Source organism: Pseudopodoces humilis, chromosome 7 (assembly GCF_049639895.1).
Source record: "Pseudopodoces humilis isolate 2021_Gansu_Grassland_sample_001 chromosome 7, ASM4963989v1, whole genome shotgun sequence".
Taxonomy (NCBI): Eukaryota; Metazoa; Chordata; class Aves; order Passeriformes; family Paridae; genus Pseudopodoces; species Pseudopodoces humilis.
The window spans coordinates 10,317,931-10,332,833 of NC_142206.1; the positions used below are offsets into that span (position 1 = coordinate 10,317,931).

The 14,903-nt window shown below is 42.3% G+C and overlaps 1 protein-coding gene across 2 annotated transcripts; it reads right to left on the reverse strand.

The window, feature by feature from the left end:
- Positions 1-1,537: 1,537 nt before the first annotated feature.
- On the reverse strand, positions 1,538-12,743 carry E2F8 (E2F transcription factor 8). Of its 2 annotated transcripts, none has more exons than XM_005531594.3 (13): positions 12,555-12,743; positions 11,040-11,315; positions 10,566-10,722; positions 9,549-9,854; positions 8,749-8,910; positions 7,271-7,408; positions 6,755-6,964; positions 6,135-6,219; positions 5,401-5,884; positions 4,332-4,550; positions 3,355-3,484; positions 2,944-3,260; positions 1,538-2,256 (listed from the first exon to the last, which is right to left on the reverse strand). In XM_005531594.3, exons 1-13 carry the CDS (start codon positions 12,591-12,593, stop codon positions 2,083-2,085), a joined length of 2,697 nt encoding a protein of 898 aa, XP_005531651.1. In that variant the 5' UTR covers positions 12,594-12,743; the 3' UTR covers positions 1,538-2,082. The 2 variants fall into 2 exon arrangements, with proteins under 2 accessions (XP_005531651.1, XP_087913325.1); XM_088057199.1 differs by lacking the exon at positions 12,555-12,743 and adding an exon at positions 11,870-11,995.
- Between the last annotated feature and the right edge of the window lie 2,160 nt (positions 12,744-14,903).

Genomic DNA, 14,903 nt, shown 5'->3' on the forward strand with positions numbered 1-14,903 from the left:
GAACTCTGCATACAAAGTTTTTGCCCCAAAATGTAAGTATTTTCCCTTTAGTTTTGGTAGAGGATTTAAGGGAAAAATGGGGTGAAGAACTTTTAGTTTTCCTGGTGTTGGGTGCTGCTTAATTTCTGTGTTGCTGTGTGCCCCTGTAAGGATTGTTGAAAGGCTCTTCACAGCTCCAAGAAACAGCTGGATCTATACAGGTTAGTTGGGATTACCTATCATTCCGAGTCAACTGTGGTTAGCACAGAAGTAACACTTCCTGGGATTGGAAGAAAAGACTCAAGATACGCAGCTGGAGTTGCATATGTACGAACTGGAGTGAGAACATAGTTTTCTGTAAATCAATGGACTGGATTTTCCCTGAGAGCTGGAACACAGCGACTCAAAAGGCAGCCTGGAGATCAGAGGGACTTCCCAGAGCCCATCAGGTACTCAGGGCACATTCCAGGGGAGGTGAGACAGGTGGGAAGAGCAGAGACCTGGGCTGTCAGAGACAAATGCAGGTCTGCTGGGGCATGAGATCCTTGGAGCTGAGAAATCAGATTTTCGGCCTGCAAAACCAGCACATAGGAAGAAAAGTGCTCATGAAAAAGCAACTGCAATGTGTCAGGAGCCAAGGGACACTGGACAGCAAGTCACAAAATATGCTCAACTTTCCAAAATACGCTCAGCTTTCTCAGCACCATGTGTGAGACCATTTCACCAAGCCTGATTACTGGAGTTTCTTAGTCTGTCAGGGGTGGTGCTCAAAAAATGAAAGGAGCGTAGTTTGTTTCCACTGAAAAATGCAAGTTTATGAAGCTTTTACCTTTATCTTTCCAGAATGAAATTCATAGGTGTAAGGAAGATCAGTTATCTCTTTGGATACTCAGTGCTCTAGTGAGAATTCTTCCCTCTTTCAGCTTTTATTCTTCTTTCCCCTTTGTTTAGGAATATTTCAATAGTGATCCTGTTCTGTCAGGTGTATTTTAGATCTCTGCACTGTTAAAGAGCAGATGAGTTTGTTTTACTGTGGTAGCTGTTTCAATTGTATTTTTTTATGCAGACCAAGCCTGAATCTTGGGTTTTGCTACCATTTTTCCTATACCAGGCCCATTGTACCTGGGAAGGCAGATATACTGTATTTTTATTTATTTTGTTAGCTGTTACTTGTTATATGAGTGTAAACTGTATGAGGAGCCTTCACCTTTCTTCCTTAAGTGTATATGAGACATGGCTGCCTGTATTTAAATTCAAGTGGTTTGATTGAACCTGTTTGAAATTTCTGTGACGTTTGGACACACGTTCCTGAAGGCTCCAGGATGATATCTTCGTTCCTGTTTTGTTCTAACCTGGTTTTAGGAGTTGTATTATCTACTGCTAAGAGTTCAGAAGTTACATTGAGTTACTTAATTCACTTTTTCACAAAATACCATTTTTTCCCCTTCCTTCAGAACACAGCAATGCCCTGCCTGACAAAAAAAGAATGAAGAGATGCCAGTGAATATGCAATGTAAAATTTAGGTAATCTAATCTGATCAAACAGAAAAAGCCAGTGTAGAGTTTTATGTAAGTTTAATCTGAACAAATCGATTTAAAAATACAGTATAAATAATTCTTAACTTATATAAAAATTGATTAAGAAAATTTTGGGGGGTTTTTGTGCTTCTTATTAACTTTACAAGAGAGCATTATTAAACATAAAATGTTTTGCTTCTAACAATAGCCTTTTTGCTAAGACGAAATATTTACACACTCACAGTACTTTTTTTTTGGTGCAAAATATGTACTGACTGTACCTTTCTGTACAAAGATAATTTCATCTTACTTTGCATAGAAGAAAACACACAAAAAACCCCACTAGATACATAACTTTGTCGTTAAAACACTTCAGATAAGCCTTTTGGAAAAATTAATTAGGCATTAACTTTCTCCTTAAGAGTCAGTTTTATTTTCTAAAGCATCAATTAAGGCTATTCCAGCATTGAGAACTTGGCAATACATGTCCAAACCATTGTCCATCATACAATGCCAGACGTGTGCAGTGTGTTACCAGTAAGTAATTTTGCCTGCTAACACAGTCAGCAATTCCCTATCCCAAAATTAGTCTTCTGAAACTTCAAGTTTTCGTTGAGGAATATACAGAGCTTCTTGAGAGGTTCTTCGGGTACCATCTGAGTTTGCGGATAGTGAAGGTTCTGTGTTTGGCCCTCCGGGTGTACGGAAAAAGTTTTCTGTAACTGTCTGAGGCTCCTGAGGTTCCTTTGGAGCAGAAGGCTGAAGAGAAAAGAGAAAGATACTTTCATTTATGGAGGAATAAAAAGTAAATTCTACTTCTAAGTTTCTGCAGGATGTCTGAAATAGAAAAACTTGACTTTTTACCAAGAAGGATATATCTGCATTCCTTGATATATATATAAAAAATACATAAAAATATGCTTTTTCTATTCCGTTTCTTTTTTAACACAAACAGATATTAGGCAGTACAGTATTACATAAAATATAGAGAAACTTCCTGGGGGGAAAAAAGTATTTAAAATCCTGTATAGTCCTACCCTACTAAAGAAAAGCCTACTAAAGAAAAGCTATTATTAAACACAAGAACTTGAAGGTAGATTAGGGAAATAACAAGAAGGAAAGATAAAAGAACAAAGGGACAATTTGTTAATAAGTACAATCTCAGATCTATGTAAAATCCTCCCTCTAAAACAGTTGTCTCTTCACATCTTGTCATCTTCCAGCTGGCTCCACTTCCACCAAAAATAAGTCACTTATCTTCCTTGCTAACCTCTCATTTCTACTGTACTTAGGCTGGCCTTCAATGCTAGCTCTTTTTGGGCAGTGCTGATTTCTAAAGATCAAAAAGAAATGTTTATTTATAAATTTTACCTGCTGTAAGGGAATTACTGCACCACACTTCCCACTCAACCCACCATGTTGGAGTTGCCATATATTTTAACTCACCTTCCCTTCTTGCACATTTGTGCTCCCTGAGCTATGGCTGATACTTTCTGATTGGGAAGAGACTGGCACATGCTGAAGAACAGGATTTGCAGCAACTTGCACACCAGCAGGTAGTAGTCCTATGTGTTGCAGCATAAAGTTCAGAGCTGAAGAGCTTGGATTTGGGGCAGAACTGGTACTGCTAGAATTGAGGCAGGAGTTGCTCAGTACAGGTGCAGCAGCTATGGAATTTGGTGACACCATTATGTTCAATGGTGTTATATGAAAAGCAGGAATATTGACTGTTTTCAGTTCTGAGGCTGGCATTGGAATGACACCTAGAATAGAAACATCAAGTGTTGAAAGGAATTAGGATAAACTGCCCCCAGCCTCTTGAGCCAGCCCCCCATGCCTTTTTCCCTGGACACGCACCAGTGATGGGAGAGCTGTAGGGTGTGTGCTGCAGAGAACACACCCCAGCCTTCTCTTTATTGGAGCACTCTGCCTTGTTGCCATGGGTGCAGTGAGTCAGAGGAATAAGATAACCAGATGGAAAAAAAGTCTGAAAAAGAAAGAAAGAGACAGCACACCTTTAGCCCAAACATATAATAAACAAACCCCAAATGTTTTCTCCAAAACTGTAATCCTCCCTCGCCTTGTTCTTTTTCTTTATCCTCCATGTCCCCAAGATGCCATATCCCACACCTGTACTATTTTCTGTCTGAAATGAGACACAACAGACTCGAGGACATGCTTTCAATTAAAACCACACAGAAGGTCAGCTGGCTTCATTTCCAGCTGATACTCTTGGTGAGGAACTATAAATCCACCTGGGATTAACACAGTACAATTTGACCAGATGGAAAAGAAACCCTGATACTGAATATCATTTTTCCAGAAGAAACATCCTGGACCTAGCAAATAAACATGTCACCTCATTCTTGGATTGTGTTTTTCATAAAACAAATATTGGAAGACAAAACTTTTGCATTTACACATTCTGTTTTTGTCAACAGAACTGTTCTTTATTCAGGTTCTCCACAGCAACCAGTCTTAACTGCAGAATACTGAATTTTACTGATGAAGAGAGTTTCATGTGATTCTGTTTCAAATTATTTGACTCTAAGTATGTGCAAACAAAGGATTGGGGAGGTAAGGGATCTCAACATTGCCCTCAGCTACTTAGTGTGACCTTCATTCCAATGGAAGTCTGAAAGCCTCTTTATGTCCTTTTATTTGTGTACTCAATACAGAAACAGAAATTCTACATTCCTACAAAATAAGGTTTTAAAAGCACACTGAAATGAATTCAACCAAAGAGAACCTGTGTAGGTGTAGTTCATTATAGTTTGTTTCTTTTGCTAAGGCTCCAAGTAGTATTTTCCCAGGGAATGGCAAGAAAATCTTACCTCAGGAGCAGGAATGGCAAATGCCACAGGTATGTCTTGTTTTGTTTTGATTTTATCTTCGTCTTCTGGAATATTTTCTTTTGTACATTGGTCACAGCAACTTGACATGTTTTGATCTACTGTTTTGGTCTCATTCTGTCTCTCTTCCTGGACATTGTCCATTTCACGATTCATTTGTGAGCTATTGGAAGGTGTTTTTTCATTCTTAGTGGATTCTCCCTTTGAAAAAAGTACATATAAAAAGAAAGGAAGGTGTTGAAAGGCTTAACGATCTCATTTAGAGCCCTACAACGATATTTATCCATTCTTAAAAATCGGAAAGCAAGCTTTTTACTTCCTCTTCATTCCCAAGTTTGTGCTATAAAAATTTCTGAGCCAGGTCCATGTTATCACCTCTTGTTTCTTCCCAGCTAGTGGGTGTTTGATAGCATGTGCTCTCATAAAACACCTATATCATATGATGACTGTTTAGGCAAGCCAAATTTACAACAGATTTATAATTTATAGAGATGTTAAAACAATCAGCAATTGAGGAATAGAAAGCAATCCAGCCCAAATCTCCATACACATCAAATTTATCTGAACCTCTTATTCTCTTCATGTGCTGTTCTATTATGCCTACAACAACCCAACACTGGGTGGAAATATTTAGCAGGTATGAGGATTTTGGGATGTTCCCTGTCCAGTGATTTTTATACATCCACTTTCTCTCCTAACTCCTCTAAAGCCAAGAATGGATGCCAGCAAGTTTACAGAATCCTAGAATTCAAGAGACATTGACCAACCTCACTCTCAGCCTGACCAACTCCAGAATCATGTATAAATAGGTACGTTTTGACATCATGGTGTTAGTTGTTTTATTTTCATTACACCTGTACACTTTGTCTTCTTAGAAACAAACCCCAGCCTCATAAACATTGGCAGACTCAGCAAGTGAACACCATCTCTTCAAGCCTGATGTTATTTAAAATGCCTACACTCACTGGCAGACTCCTACATCACTTTGAAAATGAGTAGGTGGCAACATCGCTAAGCCATAAAATGGCATTTTAAAACTAATTTAACTTACCAAAGAAGAATCAAGGCTTTCCTCATCACTTTTATGCCTTTTAATTAAATTATTCTCTGGTAATGCTTGTGATCTTTTAAGGCACCGCTGAGATGAAGTTTCTGATTTCGTCTCAGGTCTTTCTTCAGCTGCCAAGGATTTTGTAGGCTCATCTAGACCTTTCTGAGTGTCCCCTTCCTCAGTGGTTATTTTATTTAATACCTTTGAATTATTACTCTTAATTCCAGTTAGGTTAGCACATGGCAGAGGCTGCAACATGAAGCCTGGGCTGTATGTTGTCACCGGGTGGGCTTGGGAAGGGTGCAGACAGATTGCATATGAAACCCCAGACTGAGGATGAGGTAAGATGACTGGTGACATGGAGCTGTGGCTTGCAGGGCACACCCCAAGGGGCTGGCTCAGACCTGGCTGCTGAGAGGGTTCAGGCTTGTGAACAGCCTCAGGCGAGGACACGGCACATTTCATTTGCACCTCTTCTGCTGCCCTTCAGAAAAAAAAAAACAAAAAGATTCGCAAATGTGTTTTAATTCCTTCATGCAGAAATGAATGTCCTGACAAATTATTTTCTGTAATACAAAGACTTAACATGAACTTGTACTTCTCAATCCACCCAAGAGAAAATAATTGAAAAACGAGCCTGCAGTACTCAGGGTTACTGGTTTTTGCAGGCTATTGCCCCACCAAACAAATCATAACTTTAACTTGTTCTCATCTTTAAACTTGTGCAAACTTACTTGGATTGTCCTTCCAGCGGATGTTTAGTGATTGCTGGAAACTGAGTTATTGTATTTGGGAAAACTGGTAAACTTTGATAAGTACCTGGTCAGAGGAGAAGAACAAATCAAAACTGAGTACCTCAAATTCAGAAGTTAAAATTTAACTTTACGTTGAGGAGACTGCATTATGCAATGTAACATACACATTTAATGATACAACTTATCCTCAAACTCAGCCTAGATTTGATTTGATCAACTGGACATCAGCTTACATCAAACAAATTCTAAAGGCCCAGAAAGGATCCCTAGCAAGAACATGAACACTGACAGGTACTTTTCCGGACACTTTTTGGAATACAGAATTGGTTAGATAGTATGCTCCAAAGCAGAGTTTCTACAACAAAGTAGGTTCAGAAAAGATCCAGTATTCAGAGATTCAGTGATTCTAGACAAACAGAAGGTTTGTAGTCATTTCTATATTTTTGACAGTTCTTAAGAAGGATTTTTTGAAAGGAGGTACCACCCACACACCTGCATGTCCTGTTACAAGAGATCAAGCTCAAATATTCAATGCAAGACTACATCTGATTTTAAAAACAAAGAAGTTTCTAAAAGAAAAATTAGGAAAAGATATGTACTGGCACTTATTTTAACTGGGCTGGTTGGAGCAGACTGGATCTTCCTTCTGTCGTTCTCTATACTCTTAACTAATTTTATTAGAGATGAATGCCGAGTGAAGTTTTGCTTTCCTTTTGAAGGAAAAAGGGCTTTTGAGCACTGCTCTTTGGAAGGGATGGATTCTGAAACAGGTGGGGAACAGGTTGTAGAAGTTGCTTCCAGCTTAGTATCTGAAAGACAGAAAAAAAGAAGAAAATATGTACCAAATGCAGATTCAGTAATTAAAAGCAATTATTTGAGCCTGGCTTATAATTCTTGAAGTACCAGCAGCAACAAACAGGGAAATTCAAGAATCTCAGTAGGTGAACATCCACTATGTGCAAATAGATACTGGTTGCTGTGCTGTTAAGGACAGTGATGTGACTAGTAAAGGATTTTCTGCTTAGTTATTGTCTCTTTTGGTCAAAAAATTCTAGCAGAGAAAACAAAAAACCAATCATATCAGCAAAACAAAAGGAAATGATAGATACACCTACCCTGAGTATTTGGCAAGACATCAGGTCCTGTCCACTTGAATGCTGGTTTTCTACCTCTCTCCTCTGTAACATGAACTTTTTTGATAAGCTTAAGGCTGCTGAGAACATTCGCTATGTCATAAAGTCTTCTAATTTTGGCTGAAATGAAAGAAATAGTATAGCAGCTGCAATTAACAAGTTAGCATGTATCAGATAAAGAAATGTTGTAACATCCGTTAAGCAGCTAAAAGGAAAAAGCTTTTTAAAAAACTGTAAGAACAATTTTGTGGAACAAAATTTATACAATGAAATAACACTGTGATACAAAGTTTACACATAAAAATAGAACAATATAGGTACAGACCTACACAAATCCTGTAGTATCCTTAAATATAAGTAGATTAAAAAGGTACACACCTGCAATGGCAAACATGGGAACTGGAGGGAAGAGAGACACTAAAATAGAACAGGATAATCATCCTGCATGTCTTCCCTGTCTCTAGGTTGAGCTATTAGGGAAAAGTTTCAGGTAGAAATCAAACTACAGCTGAGTTCTAGAGCAAAGTGAACGTGCTTAGGTCATGGAATTTTTTGGCTTCATAACCAGGAACGTGGTAAAACATGGAATTGATACTTGAAATACAGGTAGACAGACGGAATGCCCTGAAAATGCTTTGACTGTGTATCAGGCTCTTATGGAAGAATAAAAGCAAGCAAAAACCACTACTGAGTAGCCATCCACCCTCACTATGTTGCTGTGAGGCAATGGAAAGGAAATCAAGAACTGAAACCAGAAAGGATCAGTATTTGCATAGACACAATTCCACAAAAAAAAACCAAAAAACCAAAACAAAAAATAACCCAAACAAGCAAAGGAATCTGAGAATCAAGCAAGAGTCTAATTTCCAATGAAACCCACAACCATCCCTCAAAAGCAGCACATTTTTAATTATTATATGTCTACTGACCTAGACCTAGAAATACCATTTCATTTGAATGGAGAGGAAGGGGAGGAAGTGCACAGGGAACTGAGAGAAATGTAAAAGGATGAAGAAATAATTGGCAGTTAGAGCACAGGGTTTCACTTCCTCTGACATGCAGATTGGTTACAGGACTTTTACAGAATTTCTTTAGATTTCTACCAAGTTAGTTATGTGGTCAGAACACAGATTTTGCATGATTCTGGGGCATCTTTGGTGAAATGATGCTGAGAACTTTGACAGGCTGCTTGAGGAAAGAGAAATTGTTACCAATATGGAGCCTTGTGACATTATTTCAGGAGGGAGGATTTAATGGACACTTCCTCTCAAGTGGGTATCAATGACCAGAAATTATGAACATCATGATTATCAGTGATACAAAAATTATGAACAGCAGAAGGTTAGTGAGTTTTTGGAGGCTGAAATAAACATCTGTGGCAGGAAAAATAAGAGCATTTTTTAGTTACATGCAGTAGTACTAGGATAATTCATTTAGCTTACACTTGTTGTTGTACTTACTTTTAAACTTGCTTTTATCTAAGTCTTCTAACTGATCTTCTCCAATCAAGATTTTAGCAGCAACTTCAAGGCTCACGATTTGAGGTGTTGACACAAGGAAAAGCATCACAAATTTCTGACTCATGACTCGTAAGGACTTGTATTTCCTGCCATTCACTGATGCTGCAGCAGACAAGAGAAAAGATTACAGTATTCAGTGACACACCAGATACAAACACAAAATACTGAAGAAATTTGTCAGTAATAATAATTGTAAGAATAACACAGAGACTAGTCAGGGTCAGTGCTGACTCCAGAATCATGTTTCTACATGACAAGGAACAGATAATTGGGTGGATACCAAGTCTAACTACAGAGGGGTAGATACATATATCCCACATATAAATTTCCCATTATCTGACAACTTGTACTCTTAAAGATGCTTAACCCTCAATTAAATTTCTTCCATGAATCGGAGCAAAATTAATAAAACAAATTGAGTAATTTATGCTTCAAGTTTCTATACATTCAGTAGTAACTTCTGATTTCTGTAATAGTTTAGTGGTAATGGCAATTGGATTGTATGTTGGTGTACTTGATAGTTTCACTTGATGTAGAAACAAATTACAAGAAACTGAGTGAATAAGACAAGTGAAAGAATGCAGAGCACTTTTTTCTCACCACAAACAGTTGTGGTGCCTTTGGGGCAGAACCACCTCAGAAAAAAAAAAAAGGAAGGCTAATAAATCTTCTTTTTCCAAGTTCATAGAAATGTAACATTTTAAGTACATATTATTCTTGGCATTATAAAGAATTATTACCAGCGTGAAATTCCACTCCTGGGAGCTCGACAAAAGACATTTCTGACTGGTCACTTGAGCCAAAAGAACTTGCCATTTCTTCATTTCTTTCACTGTCAGGATCAAATTCATGCTCATACTCTCTTTTCTTGATCATCTGGATTTGCTGTAAGTATTTGTTCTCTTCTCCCACCTTTTTCAGGGCCTGCAGAGTCTGGGGGAGGTTGTGGCGCCCATGCCAGACGTATCTGTTCCTGGCCAGGCGGCTCACCATGTGCAGGCTCTCCAGCACGTTCACAATGTCATAGATGCGCCTGCGCTCCACGTCTGCAGAGGGAAAGGTGAACCTGACATCTCTGCTACGTAAAATATATGCACTCATGCATTACCTGCAGAACAGATTTCTGTCCTTCCCCTTAATATACTTCTAAATAATTTTTGCCAATTCCATATCACAAACAGAAAATAGCCCTCACAGGTCTTGCCAGCAAGGAAAACAAATCATGCTTCATATATGGAACGACTTGCTGTTCCAGAGTTACACTTGACTTTCAGCATTCCTTAAGAAATAAAACTTACTGTTGCCAGAAGAGCCATTACATGGGTTTCAATCCAGCTTTAGAAAAAACAGAGCATTTTTAATTATACACTGAATTGATTTTAGATTGTGTCCTTAAATATCCATGGAAACTCATAAGAAACTGTTTTGTAACTTTTTTTTACATGTTATTTTATTAGCATGCTCTTCTTTTCTCATTTGTCTGATAAACTCTTGATTTTGACCAGACATTTCTTAAAAGATATGTTCTTTTGTATAAAGTATAAAAAAACGTAAATCATACAGCTTTAAAAAATTTTATAACCATCAGCATTTTAAAAGAATTGCTCTAGGAATGAGGAATTTAAAACTGGGTTTAAATAAATTTGAGAACAGTATAAGCATCCAAAATTGTATGGAGCAAAAATGTACTAACAAAAATGGTAGGTTATTGGCAAATTTGCATGAAGAAATATTTAATAGGATGAACAGCAACTTACGTAGCTCTTCAGTGACTTCATCGAGGCAAATGTAACTTTTCTGTGAAGGGCTGGGGTAATCAGGATATCGAGCTAAGAATTTATGACACAGTAATCCGAGACTTTTCTCTTTGCGACTTGGTTGAGATTTTTCATATTCATCCCCCAATAAGTGCTCCTACATGGAATAAGAAAAAGAGATTGTGAGTTTTTTGACAATATGTAAGCACAGATAATTATCAGCTTTGTAGTAAGCACTGAGGACAAAGGGCCAGTGTTCTCCCTTTGTCCTCAGCAGCTGTAAAATAAAACCAGAACATTGCCTGTTGCATGTAGCTAGTCAATATCCTTACTTATATTTGGTAAATGCTCCAAAATCAAAACTTAAAAAAAATGATGTGCCATGTCAATGTATAATTTTATACTGGATAAACAGCCTTCAGCTAACTTAAAAAAAAAAAAGAAAAAATAAATACAAACAACTTTACAACGTACCTGTGAACAGTGTTTTGTCTGTGGGACCTCATTTGAACTGTCTGACAGTTGCCTTCTCTGTTCTCTGCTCCTAATCTCAGGACTAGCTGCACTAATCAGCATTTTCAAGTTGGAAGTAGGTGTCCATGGATCTGCTGGAGGGGTTTCCTTCAGTTTCGGGGGTGTGGTTAGAGGCTGACAGTCAGGCTGTCTCTCTGTCAATACTAACTGTGAGGTAGCCGCTTGTTTCAAAGGGGTTTTCAGTATATTTTTGCATGGCTCAGAATGCTCATTTTCCTACATATCAAGAAAAAGAACAACGGTGATATTAAAACCCAGGTGCACCATGACCCATTTATCAATGTCAAAGGGGAATAGAGATCCATTGCATTTTTTGGGTAGCTCTGAGTCAAGGGTTCCAGTCCTACTCTGAACCAATGGGTACCTTCCCTGAAACCATTTCTGTGCCTGTAGCTTAAGACTCGAGTCCCGTGGCATTTATTCCTCGGGTAATTTCCCCTTTCCTTCCTCTGAGGCAAATACAATCAGAATGTACATCAATGCATAGCAAAGAGCAATAAATAATGCCTGAAACATATCATGACCCGGGAGCGGGTGTGATGTTGCTTTATAAATTCTTGTTGGGCTAAATAGACACCAGCCTACATGTTAGGGAACTCTTACCCTTTATCATATAATCGCCTTAACTCCGGCGACCAACCCGGTACTCAGCAGTCATAGGAGTGTTGGCAAACAAGCCCTTAACTTTTACAGTGAACTTTAACAAGCTCCCAACTCTCTCAAAAAAATTCGGAGTGGTTTAAGGTGTGGAATGTAATCGCGGGGCTTACCGAAAAAGAACATGAGAGGATAAAGACGGGAAAGTGAAGGAAAGGGGTGCCCGGGCGGGCTGGGTCAAGGATCGATCCACTTCCTTGTAGTTTCCCTCGGATTCCCCCCCTTTACTTTTCCCGCCGTGTCTCTGCGCATGTGCGGTCGGGCCCGCAGAGCCCTCCAATAAATGGGTCTGGGGTCTGCGGTGGTCCTGAAGCCCCTTTAGGTGAGGTGCCCGGGGCTCCAGGCGGGCTGGCGAGACTGGAATTGTGAGGGAAGCGGGCTCGGCCCAGCGCCGCCCCACCTTCGCGGGACCCTCTTCCAGTCGCAACTTCCCTGTCACAGCACTACAGAATGTCCGAGACAAACACGCTTTAAAACATCATTATACCTGTTTCTCCACACACCTCCTGCTAAGGAAAAAGCAAAGAGGAAAGGAGAGCCAGGAAGAAGATGTGTTCTTTATGGACTGTGTGGACAACGGTCGTGAGAGATGAAGTTCAGGAACTTTTGTTGAGGACAGAAATTAAAGCGAAGGTAAAACACCCTCGGTTTCTGCCATCCCGCGGTTTCTACGCGCGATCGTTCCGATCGAAGCGGTTTCACCCCCAGCGGGGCTGAACGCGGGCAGCGGGGCTGTCACTGCCCCGCGGGAAGCGGCAGCCCCGGGGTTTGGCGGCTCTCGCCCACCAGAGGAATTACCTTGTCGCCGGCCCCCATCTCCCCGCCCGCCGGCCGCATTCTCCCACCGCCTCAGGAGGCGACACCCGCCGCTCCTGCCGCGCCGCTCCGCATCGCAGGTCCCGCCGGCTCTACAGGGCGGGAGGAGGGACGGATGCACTGGTTGAGGGTCCCCGTGACGAGCCGGTTCCTGCTGCCCTCCGCGGCCGCCGGGCTTGTCCCGCCGCCTCCCGCCTCCCGGCCCGGCTCGCGCGCGCCCACCGCCCAACGGCCCTGGCCCCGCCCCGTCCGCCACGGCCCAGCACCGCCCATCGGCCCTGCCGGCGGCGAGTTTAAACATAGGGGAGACGCTACCCCTGCGCTCTCCCGCCCCCTCCGCGCACCCCACGGTCCGGGAGCACCGGCGGCGCCCAGGAGCGGAGCTGCCACCGCCGCCGACCGGGCCCGGCTGAAGCGCGGGGCCGCTCCCAGGGTCGATTTGAAATCAACGCGCGGGGCCGCCGCGGGCGGGTGGGGCGGGCGCGGCAGCCAATCAGCTCCCGGCGCTGGGCCCCGCGCGGCCAATGAGAGCGCAGCGCTGCGCGGCCTCTCCCTCCTCCTCCCGCCTCCCGCTGCCGGGCGAGCGCCGGCGGGGCTCGGGCCGGGGCTTTGGCGGGTTCCCTCCCTCGCCCCCTCCCTCCCTCCCGCCCCAACGGCCGTGGGGTCGCGGGGCGGAGCGGGCGGGGGGCGCCGGGCGGTTTAGCGGAGCCCATTTACCCGCTCGCCCCGTCCCGTCCGTCAGGGACCGCGCGGGCTCCGCGCGCACCTCGCGCTCTCCCCCGCCTGCCGCGCGCCCCTCACGGGGTCCCGCCCGCAGCTCCGGCGCCCGTTCCCAGGGTCTCTGCGGCTGCCGCGCTCCTCGGAACCCTCCGCACACATTGCGTTTAAAACACACCGCGTTTTGTGTCCGTGACCCGGCCCGGGCTGGGCTGAGCTCCGCAGTCGGGGCCGGGGCTGGACACCGGCTGGAGAGATTCCCCCGCTCCCCGCTCAGCAAAAAGAGGGGATAAAAGGTGAATGGCTGAGCCGGTGAGGGGGGCGCAGTTGGGTGGGAGCTCTTCGATCGCCCCTGGCCAAGGGGTGTTAGTGTCCCCACATAAGGGTCTCAGCCGTCTGGTGCCGCTTTTCGCAAAATCACAGAACCAGCTAGGTTCGAAAAGACCTCTGGCATCACCTAGTCCAATTTATGACCAACCCGACTATAGCAGTGAGTGCCACGTCGTCTTTCCTTAAACACCTTCAGGGACAGTGAGTGACTCCACCATCCCTCTGGCTAGCACATTGCATTGTCTGATCACCCTCCCTGTGAAGAAATTCCTCCTAATGTCCAACCAAAAAAACCCTGTCTCATCTTAAGACATCTTGTCCTGTCCCTTGTTCCTTGGAAGCAGAGCCCGGCCGCCACTGGGCTGCACCCTCCTGTCAGGGGTTGTGGAGATTGATAAGATTGCTTCTGACCTTATCACAGAGGTTGCTATACTTTTGTTCTGCAGGCAGGAGTCTGGGATTTAAACCCACCTCGCCTCGGCTGCGTTTTATACCAGAGCCGGGATTTGAAAACCTTTTAATGTGACTCTGTAATTTCTTCTGAAAGGGAAGTCTGAAAGCTTGTAAACCCAAATGAAAAAATTGACCCCAAAGTGACCTTCACTCCTTGGTGTCACCAGCCATGTAGCCGACAAGGGTTATTCTCTTGCAGTACAAGAAGTGGACATTTGCTTTTTTTCCTAGTTTGTGCTTTGATACAATTACTGTGTATTGGTTTCTTTCCATAAAAGGTGCACTGGAAGGTGTGATTGTTGTAATCTAGAGCTGGGGTGTGACTCGCAAGAAGTACAAATCTAAATACTAAAAAAATAATGTGTGTTTTTTCTTTACCCCCCACAATGCCAAACATGACCACACAGAATTCACATGGAATTTGAGTTACTTAGATGAGGAGCACTCACATGTTTCAAAAATCAAACCAGGAAAAAAAAATCAGGCTTTTACATTCAAGCTGTCATTTGAATATTTATTTATGTTGAGCTTTGAAAATTACCTTTATCACCTAATCAAGAAACCATTATCTCTGTTCAAACAGCACACTTGTGACCTTTGGTCAGGGGACTTCTTTCCTGGTCTCCAAGTTAACCTTACAAGCTGCCCATTATGACAGGATCAGGCATTTTAAAGTAAAGGTTAAAAGAATTTCCAAGGTTATTACATCTACTGAAATAATTATTCTGTTAATAATTTGTGTGCCTCTTTTGCCATGCTCCTTGCTATGCTAGTGCCTTTTGTGTTTCTGAGATTATGGAATTACATGGAGCAGTAAAGGGCATTCTCACT

Excerpts from the sequence above, each read along its gene's own strand:
- E2F8 (XM_005531594.3), bottom strand. The coding sequence starts at position 12,593 with ATGCGGCCGGCGGGCGGGGAGATGGGGGCCGGCGACAAG. Across the intron at positions 8,911-9,548 it reads AGGAGTGGAATTTCACGCTG|CATCAGTGAATGGCAGGAAA; the intron begins GTAATAATTCTT and ends TGTCTGCTGCAG. Across the intron at positions 4,551-5,400 it reads AAAGCCTTGATTCTTCTTTG|GGAGAATCCACTAAGAATGA; the intron begins GTAAGTTAAATT and ends CTTTTTTCAAAG.